The sequence below is a fragment of the Tarenaya hassleriana genome, unplaced genomic scaffold, assembly GCF_000463585.1.
Source record: "Tarenaya hassleriana unplaced genomic scaffold, ASM46358v1 Cleome33, whole genome shotgun sequence".
Lineage (NCBI taxonomy): Eukaryota > Viridiplantae > Streptophyta > Magnoliopsida > Brassicales > Cleomaceae > Tarenaya > Tarenaya hassleriana.
Genome location: NW_010966459.1, coordinates 567,790 through 583,464, shown reverse-complemented (window position 1 = coordinate 583,464; position 15,675 = coordinate 567,790). Strand labels below are relative to the sequence as shown.

Below are 15,675 nucleotides of genomic sequence, written 5' to 3'. Positions count from 1 at the left end.
GGGAGCCATTCTCCATATCCAAAGCCAGTTTCTATGGCCTGACAAATGAGAAGATTTGAGAAATGAAGCGCACAGTGATTAGACATTCTGTTTGTAATAACAACAACAATGTCATATGATATACCTAAGCTGTAGAAATAGGGACGGCACCAGGATGGTCGACGAAGAACTGCTTATCATCTCGTAGATCTGGGAAAACAATCACAACACAAGACCACTCAATGCAACCAAAAGAACGGCCGACAATAGTATGATCTGCTGCTGGTTTTAGTTTAGCTAAAAGGGTTTCTCTCAGAAAGACAGACCTAGCTTTGATCCAACGAGAATGATGGGGACTCCGGGAGCGTAATGTGTCAGCTCCGGAATCCACTGGGGAAAAGAATTGTTCGATCATCAACAGATGTTACCGACGAAACGAAAAACGTATAAAAAAAAGGGATTGAGAGTTCGGCCAGCCACCTTCTTGGATACGTTTTCATAGCTGGCTTTGCTAATGAGAGAGAATGCCAATATGAATACGTCTGCCCCACGGTAACTCAGCGGTCTTAATCTGTTGTAATCTTCTTGCCCTGTTTCACCCCATCATAGTACACACACCAAAAATCTGTTATTTGATAATAAAAAAGATCTGAAAGAACATGATAGAGAAAATATTACCTGCAGTGTCCCATAATCCCAGATTGACGGTGGCTCCATTTACGACAACATTTGCGCTGAAATTATCGAAAACCGTTGGCACGTAATCCTGTGGCAAAACAACGAGGAACGGTTGAATGGTTTAAAAACTGCCATTTTCAAGGGCAGAAAGAGATATATGAACTTCTGATCTTTTTTGGGTGCACGGAGTTATTAGGAAAATCAATTGATAAACATGACTTTGCAGTACAAATTTCAAGTTTGACGGAAAAAAAAAAAGAGATTCTCGATGGCATAGCATCATTCAGAAGATGAACGAAGATGGGTCGTTTATCTAAGACGAAACAAAAGCTGAAGGAACACAATATGCAGAGGTTGAGGAAAGGGATGGAGAAGGATACGGTGGGGAAAGTGTTGCTGGTGTAAGAAATCAGAAGGCAGGTTTTCCCGACAGCTCCATCGCCGACCGTCACGCACTTGATGAACCTCGAAGCGCTCATATTTTTCCCCCAGAATAATCAGGGAAAGCCAAAAATCGCCAAAAAGATTTGGTTAAAGCCTTCAGATCTCAACGAGTCTGAGGACCTTCCTGATGACCTAAATGTCGAAATTCCTCCACAGCTTCTTCTTTGTGATGATCTGAGGTTCTGCTCCTGGGACCTCAATCGGCCATCTGGGTGTAACGGGGAAGACACAGCGGATGGCGAAGGAGAGAGCTTTCTCTCAGGAAATAGAAACCCTAGAACGCAATTTCACAAGAGAATTGGAAGGGACAGAGAGAGAGAGAGAGACATAGAGACCAGAGTTAGTTAGTTTGGCCGGGAAACAATGCCGTTGAAGCGTTCAGTGAGCCAATCGTTCTTCGCCAACCAATCTTCTCCGCTTCTTTTGGGGTTTGCCCTTTTAATAGGTTCCTCATTCATTCCCCATTACCAAACCAAAAATCAAATACCCAAATCTTTATTTGCCTCCTCCATTTCTTTCGAATTTATGCCATCGGTTCAGTTCGATTTTATAAAAATATGTATCAATCGGTTATTATACTATATTCGATTCGATTCCGATCCAATTCGAAAAAATACCATATTTTGTGGCTCGGTTCCGAAAAATTGTAACGCAACCTCCATCTCTAATTCTAATTATTGTTTACCTCAAAGAATATGTGTCGAGTGTAAAGTTTCTTGAATATATATATCTTGCGATTGTTAATATGTCATTTTTTTGGGGGTCTATCGTTATGCACACAAACACACTGATAAAACAGTCTTATGTCTGAAAAATGATCAACGACAAGAGATTTTGCAAACTATATATGCGTATGGATTCACGATTGGATAAGGAAAACAGGAAGAAAACGGGCTATGTATTCAATGAATACAATAAACACAATGGACACTGATATATGTTGAAGACGGTGATCTCTTCTTATTAGCTCATAAAAAATTACACCACCGGAAAAAAAAAAATACATTGCACACACACAGAAACACCGAGCAAGGAAATCTATCATATCAATCGCAAAACATTTGGAGAACCCTAACAAAAGATTGGGGAAAGCTCACGACTTGTTGCAGAATGCACGGAGCGTGTCGTCCAATGCCTTGCGCTCATAATCGCCGGTGAAAACGCAGTTTCCGAGAGGGCCCTCGAGAAGGATCAACCTCAACACTCCGTCCGCAACTTTCTTGTCCACCTGCAGAGACCGACCAGCATCCGTGAGAAAAAAATGGATATTCCGGAGAAAGAAAAAAAGATCGGAACTCTTTATTCGAGCCGACTCACAGCCATGATGGATTTGAACATGTCCACGGTCATTGTCTCGGGCGGTGCTGTGGGCAACTTTGCTCGTGTTAAGATGTTGTTCACTCTCTCGACGATTGAGCTGTCGATCCAACCAAGACGATATGACATGTCAACTGCCATTACCTAAGTTCAAACAACATAGTGACACTTATAGCTCAGTTGAATGTGGTTTCAGAGATGAAAGGGATAAGAGATATTTTACAAAAGGGCAAGAAGTACCGTGCCAGCCGCAACAGCTTCCCCATGGAGCCATTCTCCATATCCAAAGCCAGTTTCTATGGCCTGACAAATGAGAAGATTTGAGAAATGAAGCGCACAGTGATTAGACATGAATAGAAAGACCTCACACTTTCCAGAATTAAAGTGCAACCCGGTGCACAAAGCATCCCGTTGAGCGGGATACGGGAAAGGATCCCACCACAAGGGTGTATTGTAGGCAAACCTTACCTTGCAGAATATTCTGCAAGAGGCTGCTTCCAGGACTCGAACCCATGACCTCTAGGCCACAACGGCAATACCTTAACCGGTGCACCAAGGTTCCCCTTCTCGGGTTACGGAATTAATGTGCAAGGTATGAAAACATAAACCTTTTGACATGCTGTAGTGAGTACTAAGATCCAAACTTAGTTTTGGATGTTAAATTTCTTCAAGATTCTATATTCCATCCCAACCAGGTTGGGTTCCTCCAGTTGGGTAAAAGAAAAAAAGGGTAATAATGCGAAATACTCACATGGCCAAATGTATGACCCAAATTTAGTGTTGCTCGCAATCCGCTTTCCTTCTCATCCAGTGATACAACCTCAGCCTTATTTTCACATGACCGCTTTATAGCGTAAGCTAATGCAGCTGGATCCCTGGGACGATACAATGCAAAATTACTAGACCACACTTGCAGAGCCAGAAATAAGACATCAACGCTTGGACAAAGTGAAACTAATATGGCACACCTTGCCAACAATGCCTCCATGTTCCTTTCCTGCCATTCAAAGAACTCGGCATCCCTGATCAGTCCGTATTTGATCACTTCAGCTACACCTGATGCCAATTCCCTGTCTGGCAACGTGTTCAGTGTGTCTGTGTCTACCAGCACACACTGTGGCTGGTAGAATGCACCAATCATATTCTTTCCAAGAGGGTGATTTATTCCGGTTTTGCCGCCAACAGAAGAATCAACCTGCAGAGAAAGGAGATCAAGTTCAAGCCGAAGATAACAGTAGCATTTACGACGCATATAATTTGAGCACAAGAAAGCAAGAATTGGAAGCGAGATGAAATGAACTTTGTACCTGTGCCATCACAGTGGTCGGGATTTGGATAAAATTAACACCCCGTAGATAAGAGGCAGCCGCAAATCCACACATATCGCCAATCACACCACCTCCAAGCGCAACAAATGTACAGCGCCTATCTAGACGAGACTCAATCGCCTTGTCAAAGATTTTCATAAGAGTATCCTGTATAAAATGCATCCAGGGTATTTTAAAAATCACACTTGAAGCAGCAGCAACTCAAAACCCAATATGACAAGTACCATGTCTTTGTATTTCTCCCCATCAGGTAAGATCACGCTCTCGACCGAGATGCCCGGGTTTCCTCTTGTTAAAGCATCTACTGTCTTGTCCAGGTAAAGAGGGGCAACTTTTTCATTGGTGACCACAAGAACTCGCTTCCCACGAACATGCCTATTCATTCGAATCAATTCAACATTCTGTAAGAACAAACCCTATGTGCGCCATCTGTCTCAGCTTCAATCGAAACAGGGACAATTTAACGAACAAAGACAATTGGCTCTAAGCTCAACGAGAATCTCAAACGAATATCAGCGACGATTTGATTCGATAGGTTACAAAATCAATTCTATCACATAACATGTTCCGATTAAATGTGCCAGCACATTTGACACTCGAGAAAATGATGATGATACGGAGTAGGCTAAAGAGACTACCTTTGAAGAATCTCGGGTCGATCGAGCAACCCAGACCCGATATATATCGGATAACTCCGGTTACCCAAATCAACCTCGACGATTGTAGGAGAAGCCGTAGGAGTCTTCTCGCTAAGCGATTCGTCCATCACCTGAGTCGCACTGGCTCGCACCCACATCCTTGTAGGACTCGCCGAAGAAAAAGATAAACTAACCCGTTTACACTTGGAAAAAGAAGACACAGGAACAAGAATGCTCCGAGGAGCAATCAAGCCACGGCTGTCAAAAGAGCCCGGCTTCTTGGAGGAGACGGAGAGCGAAAGGGAGTTGGCGGTGGCGGACGCCATGGAATTCAACCCGTAGCCGAAGTCGGGTTCGAGCGAGAGAGAGAAGAACAAGAGAGATTGGGTGGGAGTAGGTGAAGGTAAAAACCCATCGCGGTTTGGTGAAGATGAAGGAGCCGGCGTGGGTAGGTGAGACAGGGGGATTGGTGGATGATGCGTAATCGTCTACGGTAAGCCGTACGGAATGGTTGCTTTTATGACCGTAGGATCTTATGTAACGCCGTATAATTAATTTCGACGGTGGAAAATTAAAGTTAGAATTGGCTCAATTCGCTGGAACATGGCCACGTAGACAAAAACAAGGTGGTCTGAAATGAATTAGGAACATATTGTTAGTACATATAACGTAGCATAATACCATTCAGAAGGCGTTATTGTCTATCTTTTGAAGTGGTGGAGGTTGTAGACAGACTCAAAAGCTTGCATGGACACGCTTGAAAACCCGATCATTGCTTGTAACAAATGTGGAAACCCCATCTTCAAGTTACTTACTGTCATGTCCCTCGTCACCTTCACCGCCTGCTCGTACTTGTTCTTCTCCTCTTCCGCTTTTCCTTTCAACCTCTCGACCTTTCCTCTCTTTTCCCCCAATCCGTCCGAAGAGAAAGGCCCGTACTTGCTCCCATGTTCCTTCAGTTCAGCCGCTTTCTTCTCGAAATCCTTTAACACTGATTCTGATCTCTTCTTCTGCTTGTGTTCTTCGGCTTGTTGAACCACAATTCCATGAACTGCAGCCATAAAGCTCTTGATCCCTTCAACTGCTACTTTATCCGGGACTCTGTCAGCAGCCAATTGCCATTCTTCGCAAAAGCTGTAAATCTTTGATTCGCTGCTGCCTCTAGCGAGTGGATTCTTGCTGAACTGAAATAGGCTTAATCTGAGCCAACCTGTCAGAGACTGGATGTAGTCGCGCTGGGCCTTGACCAAGTTGCAGAATGACTGGTGCCATCGTTGGATCTCGAGCTCCAGCCGAAGAGTTGATTGGCGGTGAAGCTCGGATGTGGGTTCAGTGGATGGGACAGTGTTAAGGTACTTGAGTTGCTGAACTATGTGGCTTTGGACCTGGTGGCTCTCGTACATGCTCCTCCACATACCCATTAACCTACGTACCAATTTTAACACAACATTACTAAACCTTAACTCGTAACTGTTATAGACAGGCAAACCCACAAAGCAATAACAGAGGCAGACAACTGACCCTTTGACAAGGTGGACCAGCTGAGGGTACAGCTCGGTTTCTCGGAGATTGGTGATAGCGGCAGAGGCGCTCTCGATGGCCTGAGAAGCGACCGTCAGCCGTGACTCTAACTTCTCCACGTCTTTCTTGGCCTTCTCCGTCTTCACATACTCAGCTCTCTTCATCTCCAGCTTCCTCGCATTCTCCACCTTCTTCTCGTGCTCCATCTTGATTCTCTCTGCGTTCTGCACCAACCAACACTGTTTTCATCGCTGGCAATCAATATAAATGTCAGACACACGTGGGTCTGTCTGATCATCTTCACAGCAGTGTTGGGTCCACAAGCTGATTTCAGAGGGTACATGGGAAAGTTTGAAACTTCAATTCAAACACTATGACTAAGACTCACATACATAACAGAGCGTTAAGACAGCAAATTTCAAACCTGGACTTCCGAAGATTCTTCTTGGCAAAGAAATGCAAACATCCAAACATTGGAAATTTTAAACCTGAGTCGGAAAGATCCTTCTTGTGAAGTGGAAAAAGAAGAAAAAGTGAATACCTTGACTTCTTGAAACAGCTTCTTCTCCCAAGCATAGAGCCTCTCCACGGTAGAGGAATGGCTCCCATATCCTCCGACCGCCTCTCCTCCTGGGTTTCTATATTCGTTCAACGTTGTACTAAAACCTCTTGTCCAAAACGACCTCGGATTCAGATTGCACTCGTAGCTACTGTACAGTTTCCCTGTAGAAAGTTAACAAATTACTCCCGACCCATAACACGAAAGGCGAACAGGAACGAAGAGGAAACATGTAAAGTACCTCCTTTGTTATGAGCAGAAAATGCAGTGGCGGTGTTGATACAACTTGGAATTTCAAGGAGGCAAGAGAGCTGGGCACCAGAATCTGCAGCCTTCGCGAAATATTCATCTACTTCCTTGATAATCTGCATCAGATCCTTACTGTTCCTCGAGACAACCATTGCCAACTCGCTTCCCGAGGCGGTGCCGGTCGTGACGGTGTCCTTGGAGAACTCACTCACCACCGATGACGGTGGAGGAGTAGCGGTCGCCGGATCCGTACTGACGGTGGCTGTTGCGGTGGCCGTACCCTCCTCCCACTCCTCCTCCGACGAAGAAGGGGGCGGCGGCACAAAGGGGTCCCAGAAGTCCCATGCGGAGGACGGAGGAGGAGGCGGCGGAGGAGGAGGAGGAAGAGCAGAGGAAGTGGTGGTGGAGGTCCATGTGGTGTCGGAGCCAGGACTCAGAGGAGGCCGACGCGGCGGAGGCGGAGGCGGAGGAGGCGGAGGGTGGAGGTGGATATGGAGAGAGGTCTCTTTGGCGGAGAACTGGAGAAGGGCGGCGCCGGTGGCGCGTAGAGAACGGAGATAGAGCGCGTGGGAAGCAGAGAGAGCTTGTCTGGCCCTCACCAACTGCTTCAAGTACCTCTTCCTCGCCTTGCAACGCGACACTATCTCCTGTCTCTCTGTTCTTGAGTAACAGCTACCCATTTCCTCTCGACGCAAGTGCGAAATCAGAAAATGAAGAACACAAAAACTATATAATGTTTCTCCCAGATGGGGCTCTCTCAAGATTCCGACATACCCATTTTTTTCACCATGCAGAAGCTCTTGTCTCTTTTTTTCCTTTCCTCCACGATTCTGCACTGAGTGCGGCTGATTAATCCCATTCAACCTTTCTACTCTCCTTCTTCTTCTCCCTGTAAACCTTCAAAGGTGTAGACTTTGTTTGTACTTCTTTGGTCCTTCTTATTCTTCTTCCAAAAACTACTTCGGTAGTTGATGATCTCACACGCTGGCCGGCAGATCTTGTTCACCTTGCAAGAAAATCCTCAAAGTTGCTCGCTTCGTTTGTATCAAAAGAAAATAAAGTTGTCAACTTTTGCCCTGAACCTTGCACGATGGACAGCAGCAAAAGAGGAGAGAGGGATATATTTGGTTAGGTCTTTTAGGATATTCAAAATGTATTTTAAGAGTTGCTTTGGCTTTTGGCTTTAGAGGCTGTTCGGCTAACTTCAGAATGTATTTGGAAGACGACAGACACCATAGGCTTTGGGCAGAGAGCCGCGCCTCAAAAAGGGCAATTTCTTAATGTTTTCCTAAGCCAAATGACCAAAATGACCTTTAAAAAGTTTTGTGATGTTTTTCTTAATGTTGGGCCACAACTCAATGTTTGTTTTTTTAAGAACCCACAGCCTTATAGTCAAACCATAAGAAAGTAGATTCTGGTTTATGGAAATTTTCGGACTAACAAAAAACTGAATACACAACTGAGATAATGTGATTCTTAAGACAATGTGTAGGAAGTACAAAGTCAAATAGTTGTAATTTGACTTGAGTTTTGGACCCATGCATTTTTTTTGGTAAATGGTGATTGCATTTATATGTAGGCCAGGTTTTTCTTTTTACCATTTTTCAAAAATTATCTTTAGATTATTTCAACCAAAGATAGCAAGTGTTCCCCAAAGATAAAAGACTTTTTTTTTTTATTAATTTTATAACAAGAAGTGCAGTTGAAGGAGAACAAGTTCATCCCCTTTATCAAATTCAGCTTAAAAAAATAATAATGATTAGTAAGAGCTTGGGTTAAATTAGAATAAGTGATTAGGCTCTTGGGCTGAGAGACAAGGTAATGTCCTGGAAAACCTTGAGCCTCTTCTCCACTTTCCTCTGCGCCAACAATGCCTCGCTGTTCTTCGTCTCTGTCCCCAAGACCGCCGCCAAAATTGCCTCTTCGAAGTCTTTGTTATCCGGCAGAAGCGAATCTCCGCCCGCTGTCCTCTCCAGTGACAGCCTCCTCCTTGTATTGGTCTCATGTTTTACCGCCGCCGCCGTTCTCATAGGGTCGCTCGCTGCGTTTCCTGATCTCGTTCTTTTCAGAGTTTCATGGATTGGATCCTTCCCGGGTTGATGATCTCTCATGAACTTTGAAGAGAAAAACGGCTGCGCGTCCACGTTCAGGTTCATATTTCTGTGCAGGGGAGGGAATCCCATCATATTGGCGTCCACGTTCTCGTCTGGGTAGCCATCGTTGATGGTGGCCGCCAAAGGATGAGACTGCCAAACGGAAGAAGAACCGAAAAAGGTGTCGAATTGCTTCGCAGTTCTATGTAAAGGAGGAGGCTTTCCCAAAGCCAACTTCCCCATCACGTTCTCATCATCATCATCGCTTCTTTTCGGTTGAGGCTGACAAAGGGAGGAAGAAGACGCCTTGAAAACCGCTGCTTGCTTCACAGTTCTGTGCAAAGGAGGAGGATGCATACATGAACCGGAGGAGTTTCCTCCAGCCACAACATTAGGGTTTGCATTTTCTTCAACTCCATTGGCAGTTGCTGGTGCTGCGCCATGATCTCTGCAGGGCTGAGGCTGCCAAATAGAGGAAGACCCAAAAAAGGCATTGAAAAGCTTGCTCTGCTCGACCTTATCATCGCCACCTCTGTTCATCATCTCGGATTCGAGGTCCTTGAGCATTTGTTGAGCTCTTTCATAAGCCTTGAGGTGTGAATCCACACCTCGAGGACCGTCCGCAACTGCTGGCTTCACCCGCCGCAGAGTCTCTTTGGCCTCACCGATTCTGCCTTGTTTCATAAGGCAGATCCCCAGGTTGCACATCTTGTTGTTGTCTGGTGTAATCGACAGTGCCCTTCTGTATGCATCTTCCGCTTCTACGTAGTTATCCTTCTGCATCAGCGCCCACCCCAAGTTCCCCTGTCAGAATTGACAACACATCTGAGTTACAGTTACACAAAAACATGTATTATACTATACGCTCATACACATCTGTTGTTGAAACATCTTCAGATCTGTTATTGTGCTCATCTGCTAAAGTTGTATAATTGAAACATGTATCAATAATAATAACAAAACCGGTCGAGTTTTGAAACACACATACATCTGCTTATGTTGTTACTGAAACATATTTTGATCTTTCGATGTTGTTTATTCATGTATTAGTCTTGTTTCTCCTAAACTCACTTCCACATGGAGAGATTTAGATGCACCTATGAAACAGAAACTTCAGCACATTATGGACTGAGAATAACAGCTTCCGAAATTGCACATCCATCTGTTTTATTTCTATTTTGATCTAATTGACAATCTGGATTAATATGAGCACGAGTGATTCTTACCAGTAGCCGGGTCGCCTCTTGTTCTACTGACACCTGAAATTTTTTGCCTTGAGATCTGGCGGTTTTGGTGCGTTTACCATTAAATGCCAAACCTTGTTGGATTAAGAACAATTTGTGTTTCAGAAGTGCAATCTGATCATCTAATCTGCCACATCTCTGCAGAACAATCAAAAACATCTCAGCATGTAGCAATTGCAAACAAAAACGAGAGAGGACCAACATAGAAACAGAAAACAAAAACGAGAGAGTTATCAAGGAGGATGTTATCAAGGAAACTTGGTTTTTTTAAGAACCTTGTAGAGATCTAGGAGGATGTTATCAAGGGATTCCTGGGCTTGATCCGAACAACGGCTTCTCAGGGATTTGATGGCTTCAATGGCTTCTTCAGCCCGATTTTGTTGCTTCATCACAATAGCCATGTCTTTCAGAGCACTGTCCACTCTGTCTCCGGCGTTAATGGCTGCCCAGAACAGCGGAATTGCCCTTTCCGGATCCTTCTCCACCAACTGACCAAAGTAAAAGCAATCAAAGAGTACACCCCATTAGACAACATTCGACAGAACAACATTCGATGGATCCAAGGAGTTCAGAAGTTTTTGGGTACCTGAACATTCTTGGCTCTGACATAAGGAGTATCGCCAACAGGGACTTTATGGAGAGCACCGAAGGATTCAGACCGAGTCCTGGATACACCAAGTGGCTTCGCCGGAGAACTCGGGGCGGATTTCGTTGGCCTGAATCCGGGAGGAGCATTCCACGCATCTTTCATCATCTTCGGGATATGGGTGTTACGATTCTGTTCAGATGTGTGGAGAAGGAGAAGAAGGAGGAGGAGGGGAAATGACGGAGGAGAGTGGAGGAAACAGATGGGGTTTTAGAGAGAACGCTTGGAGAGAGGATACTAAAATAAAAAGTTTCAAAAATTTATGACCGTTGGGGTTACCGTTTAGAAACTAGCCGTTGGAATGCATTTTCCAGTTATTGCTCTATATTTCTACGATATAGGGTGAGATATTCCTCATCTACCCCTCAATTTGTTTGCATTTCAGTTTTCGGCCCCTCATTTTACTGATGACGATAAGTTCACCCCGAAAGGAAAAAAAAAAACATTAGAAACTACGAGGGAAAGTTAAATATTATTTTTTATGCATCGAAGTCCCTATTCTTTTGGTGAGCAATTTAGAATCCAAATTTTTTATAAAAAAAAAAACAATCAGCGTTTACTCTTTCAACGTTTGGCGATTCATTTCCAAAAGAATCACACTTCGAATTTGAAAAGCGAAGAAAATAATTGAACTAGCCAAGAGATCTAGGTCAAGCTCAAACACAATTCGAAGCGGCCCAGTAGGAACAAAATTCGACCTAGAATCCTGGAGCTTAGGGGTGGGGTTCTTCTCGACGGCGAGAACGATAGCGTCGGAGCCGCGAACTCCGACGGCGGCGTTACCCTTACGGACGGCTTCCAGGGCGCACAACTCCTGGAAGAGGTGGCCGTCACGGGAGAACACGGTGATCGCTCGATCGTACCTCGCCATCTTTTGCTTTTCTCCCTTCTCTTCATCTCCACCTTCCTCCTTCGATTTGTTGTTTACACTGAAGAAAGAAGCGCATACGTCATGCGATTGGAACTTGGAGAAGAAGCCTCCGTCTGGTAGAGAGGGTTTCATGTTGAACTTGTCTGACTTCGGCCGAGGAACTAAATGGGCTTAAATGAACCCATATTAGTTAATTTTCAACAACAGTACACATTTGGACATATTATAACATCATGATCTATAATTCGTATGTCTGATTTCGGAGATATTCTTAAGGTTTTCATAATCAGATTCAAACCAGCTTTAAGGTTTAATAAAAATAAAAATGTCAAACTGCTCACACAACATAATGTCATTTATACCCCTAGAGATTTAGATTGGAAGAGAGAGCAACACGATACACATACACATAAAGCAAATGCAACAGAGCTCCCAGACCTGCCCAAAAATAGAAAGTCTTATTTTAGTTCCTCGGTATATAAACAGAATGAACAGAGATGGACTGTTTTTCTTTTGGTCACTAAGCTTTCTCTAAATAGCCAAGGAATAGAATAATCATATGATCCAGCTATCGGGGAACTACAGTACCTGCAATGGCGACATCAGTGTTTTCATTTTTTCTCCTCCTTTGGTCCCTTTTCCTCCCCCTTGTCTTGCTTCTACAGAGGCGCATACAACAGAACAAACAAACACGTTTAGCCCTAAATTCCGGTGGCAGAAATGCCGACATCTAGAACCAACTCAGCTTATCAGCTCTAGTCATTATCACCTCTGACTGCTGGTTTTGCATTGAGGCCAGCAAATCCTTTACAGAAGGGTCGTTTGGATCAACCCCAGGAAGCTGCATAAACAACCACACGACCCATTTATATAAACAAGTAAAAGTTTCCATCTTCTCAACCCAGAAGCCAAGAAAAACAATGTATACCGATGCAAGGATGGAGGACACAAATGACTGATCTGCCAGTAGTTTGCCCATATCGGACGACTGGCCTGATGAATCTTTTGCACTATCTTGCACTGACAACTGCAGAGCTGCAACCGGGTAGAGTGTGGAGCTTAAATATGGATAAACGAGAAAGACATATCACGAGGAAATAGAACAAGAACTCCAAGATCTTTGCCAAAAAATGTTGTGACTCACCTAGTGCTAACTCGGGATCATCTATAGCAACATCAGACATATCTGTGTCTTGTGCGTCGTGACCAGAAGGATGCTCATCCATGGACATTTGAAGGGCCTGTTGCAGCACAGCGTTTTCTTCGTCCTGCCACAGATAGAGTGTAGTATCAGTTGAGGTCAATGGAAGAGTAACTTCATCAATTTGATCCGGCTCTTATGAAATCAAAACCTTTATAAGAATTCCTAGTTCAGATTTGAACCCCAAAATCATAAAATACATCATGAAGGGCAGTCATTAGAAGAACGGAATTGTTTCAGCCATAATCTTAGGGGTAGACCTTCCAGTACTACAAAAAGACAAGAAGAAACTAACCGTTAAATCAGTTTTCTTAGTGCTAGCTTGAGAAGTGGAATCGGTCATAGTTGCATCCTGTGAGCTTGATTGTTCCTGCTTACCAGCCTCCTCGGCGGCCTTCTTAGCAGCTGCTTCTTGCCTAGCTCTCTCCTCCTCCATCGAAACTCTCAGCGCAAGGGCAAGTTCAGGGTCAAGGTTTGGATCCACACCGAACTCAAACCCAGATACACCTCCAGCTGCTGCTGCAGCAGCAGCAGCTGCAAAACCACTCCCGCCCTCATCCCCAGTGAAGATTGGCGTGCTAACAAAGGAGAAAGGAGATCCCATAAACCAAAACAGATATTTCAACCATTCCAGCCACATAGATCAAGATGAGGGAAAACATATAAAGATTTTACCTGATGAGCACATCCGAGAGAGCATCGGAACCAGGAGGAATATGTACAATGTGGCTAGTATCATTATTATCAACGGCAGCACGAAGTGCCTCAAGCTTTTCCGTCTTTCCTTCATCATCTTCACCAAAGTTAACAATATCAAGGGCAACACTATTCTTCTTCAATTTTCTTCCAATCACCTCTAGTTGTTTTTTGTCGTGTTTGACAGGGCTGCTAGACCAAGAAAGTTAGGGGAAAGATGTGTTGCAAGAGGATTCCCATAGCAACAAAAGAAATAGTGACACAGAAACTAACCTCCCCACAAAGACAATAATCCTTTGCTGCTGTTTTTTGTTTTGCCGGTGCTTAAGAGCTAGCTGGGCCACCTGGATCGCAGCTGCAAGGTTCGCCTCCCCACCTATTTCTAGACCTATGTTCAGGAGGAACCAGAATATCAAAGATCCTTTGAAGAGTTTTGGTCAAAGAATTCAAAGAGAAGTCCTCATAATTTCTCTAGAAGATAAGGATTAGAGACCTCCATTTTCAAATAAGGAACAATACTGTTTTCGGTTTTCACCGAACCTCCGTTCAGACTATAAGTTCATGAGTGCACAAACAAATAGTACAAACATTCCTAATCAATGTAATTAATCATGGGAAGGGTGCAACAGTTCTCCTCAAAGATCAGATAATTTAGGCCTCAGCAGTCAGCAAGCAAATAAGATAGCTAAAACATAGACGTATGAACCAGAAAAAGAGAAGAAAAGAAACAAACCATGCATGCACGCTAGGATCTTTCCAAGATCACTGGTTGGTGTAACCAAAACACGAACCCCCTTCCCGGCCATCGTTAGAATTCCGACCGTATTTTCTGGATTTGACTGTAAAAAGAAAACTTACAACCATCAGTCCAAACTTCAATAACCAGAACACACTGATGACATCCAAGGCACTAGAAAATCTTGAAGATGCTAACTATTTACACTTCAAACACGTAAATAAGAATGAACAACATCCAAAGACTCATGTAATAAGAATCCCGAATTGGAGTTTCGTAAGTAAAACCCAGCTCAAAGGTTGTTAAGATCTTCATTCCTACGCGGTATCGGAGACTAAACACTAAAATACCCACAATAAGCAGGCCGAATTAGATTAGGAAACAATGACGAGCCTGGGTTTTAGCTCCAGAAATGAAATTAACAGCGTCGGCTTGAGCCTGGAATCTCGACGGAGCATAATCCCCATTCCGCATCCACTCGGAATTATCGATACAAATCATCGTCGCCTGAAAAATAAATCCCAGATCAACGGATCAAACAAGCACATCCAGAGACCAAGAAATAGAGAAAAAGAAACCCTAATCCGAGATTAAGAGAGACTTGGGCAACCTACCTCGAGAACCATGATGGAAAGTGAAAGGAGTTGTTCTTCCAGGGAAGGATGAGAAGATACGGGGAAGGAGCGTAATATTCTAGACTTGAAAAGAAGGATTTTGAGGTTTTTCTTGGAGAGGGGGTTGGTTGCTTCTTTTGCTTTGTACGATGCCGTTTCTGTGATCTCCTGTGTCCGACACCACCGTCTTTCATATCGTTGATGGAGTCAACATATGCCACGTGTGCATCTCATTTTAGACAATTTTGCATAAATACCCTTAACTTTTTTCGGACTTATGAATTTGAACGTCATCTTTTAATTTATTATTTTTCAGACCTTTACTCCAGATCAGACGCACCCACCAGACAAATTCAGCGCCTTTTTGTCCTTTTGATAGAATCCTGGGTTAGGAATTTTAACGCTCGAGAGTCTAATGGACTCCACCTGAGTAGCTAGAGCATGTAACAACAATTGAGTATTCACTGTGCTGAAGAGAACGCTTACGTACGTACGTACCCGCATGCATGCTAAGAGCCGACTGCCCATGAATACGTCTCGTTGTCCATAAAACATGAAGGGCCTCATCAGCCAGCGTGTGTTTTACTCGTGTGCCATTAAACAATAGGACAACCATGATGTGGAGGATTATCTGGCCATACGCTCTTGTCTCCGTTTGGTGGGTCCTATTGTTCCGCTCTCGCCAAATCTCATATAAAATTAGCTGCGTAACAAGCTTCCGTATTGTGGTTGTCCCTTCTGCCCCGTCACTCCCATCGGTTTGCATTAATTCACTTATGATAGGATATAAATACCGATTTTTGGATCGACGTTAATACAACACTCATATTTTATAAAAAAATAAATAAACGGTATTAGAAT

At 43.8% G+C, this 15,675-nt stretch overlaps 5 protein-coding genes across 6 annotated transcripts in view; all 5 read right to left on the bottom strand.

Moving 5' to 3' along the window:
• LOC104821338 (rac-like GTP-binding protein RHO1) overlaps positions 1–1,430 on the bottom strand; it is a 2,131-nt gene extending 701 nt beyond the window's left edge. The window contains exons 1-5 of the mRNA XM_019203430.1: positions 1,038–1,430; positions 658–745; positions 460–569; positions 306–369; positions 125–189 (exon numbers count right to left, since the gene is read on the bottom strand). Coding sequence (XP_019058975.1) covers positions 125–189; positions 306–369; positions 460–569; positions 658–745; positions 1,038–1,136 — 426 coding nt within the window. The 5' untranslated portion in view covers positions 1,137–1,430. The remainder of the gene's footprint in view (positions 1–124; positions 190–305; positions 370–459; positions 570–657; positions 746–1,037) is intronic.
• Positions 1,431–2,037: 607 nt separating this feature from the next.
• On the bottom strand, positions 2,038–4,822 carry LOC104821339 (3-dehydroquinate synthase, chloroplastic). Its single transcript, XM_010552176.1, has 8 exons — positions 4,385–4,822; positions 3,971–4,121; positions 3,726–3,893; positions 3,387–3,613; positions 3,170–3,293; positions 2,659–2,721; positions 2,419–2,562; positions 2,038–2,329 (listed from the first exon to the last, which is right to left on the bottom strand). The coding sequence occupies exons 1-8, from the start codon at positions 4,708–4,710 to the stop codon at positions 2,195–2,197; spliced, it is 1,338 nt and encodes a 445-aa protein (XP_010550478.1). The 5' UTR covers positions 4,711–4,822; the 3' UTR covers positions 2,038–2,194.
• Positions 4,823–4,996: 174 nt separating this feature from the next.
• LOC104821337 lies at positions 4,997–7,904 on the bottom strand. Its single transcript, XM_010552174.1, has 4 exons — positions 6,706–7,904; positions 6,447–6,628; positions 5,906–6,129; positions 4,997–5,809 (listed from the first exon to the last, which is right to left on the bottom strand). The coding sequence occupies exons 1-4, from the start codon at positions 7,391–7,393 to the stop codon at positions 5,086–5,088; spliced, it is 1,818 nt and encodes a 605-aa protein (XP_010550476.1). The 5' UTR covers positions 7,394–7,904; the 3' UTR covers positions 4,997–5,085.
• A 462-nt stretch (positions 7,905–8,366) lies between these two features.
• Positions 8,367–10,917, bottom strand: LOC104821336 (protein POLLENLESS 3-LIKE 2). Its single transcript, XM_010552173.2, has 4 exons — positions 10,637–10,917; positions 10,326–10,538; positions 10,033–10,188; positions 8,367–9,610 (listed from the first exon to the last, which is right to left on the bottom strand). The coding sequence occupies exons 1-4, from the start codon at positions 10,802–10,804 to the stop codon at positions 8,507–8,509; spliced, it is 1,641 nt and encodes a 546-aa protein (XP_010550475.1). The 5' UTR covers positions 10,805–10,917; the 3' UTR covers positions 8,367–8,506.
• An 889-nt stretch (positions 10,918–11,806) lies between these two features.
• LOC104821334 (26S proteasome non-ATPase regulatory subunit 4 homolog) lies at positions 11,807–14,963 on the bottom strand. 2 transcript variants are annotated; one of them, XM_010552171.2, is made up of 11 exons: positions 14,815–14,963; positions 14,594–14,707; positions 14,198–14,303; positions 13,738–13,852; positions 13,444–13,656; positions 13,064–13,346; positions 12,712–12,835; positions 12,496–12,602; positions 12,337–12,408; positions 12,156–12,226; positions 11,807–12,005 (listed from the first exon to the last, which is right to left on the bottom strand). In XM_010552171.2, the coding sequence occupies exons 1-10, from the start codon at positions 14,824–14,826 to the stop codon at positions 12,179–12,181; spliced, it is 1,194 nt and encodes a 397-aa protein (XP_010550473.1). In that variant the 5' UTR covers positions 14,827–14,963; the 3' UTR covers positions 11,807–12,005; positions 12,156–12,178. The 2 variants fall into 2 exon arrangements, with proteins under 2 accessions (XP_010550473.1, XP_010550474.1); XM_010552172.2 differs by having other exon boundaries at positions 11,890–12,005; positions 13,444–13,653; positions 14,815–14,962.
• Positions 14,964–15,675: the final 712 nt, after the last annotated feature.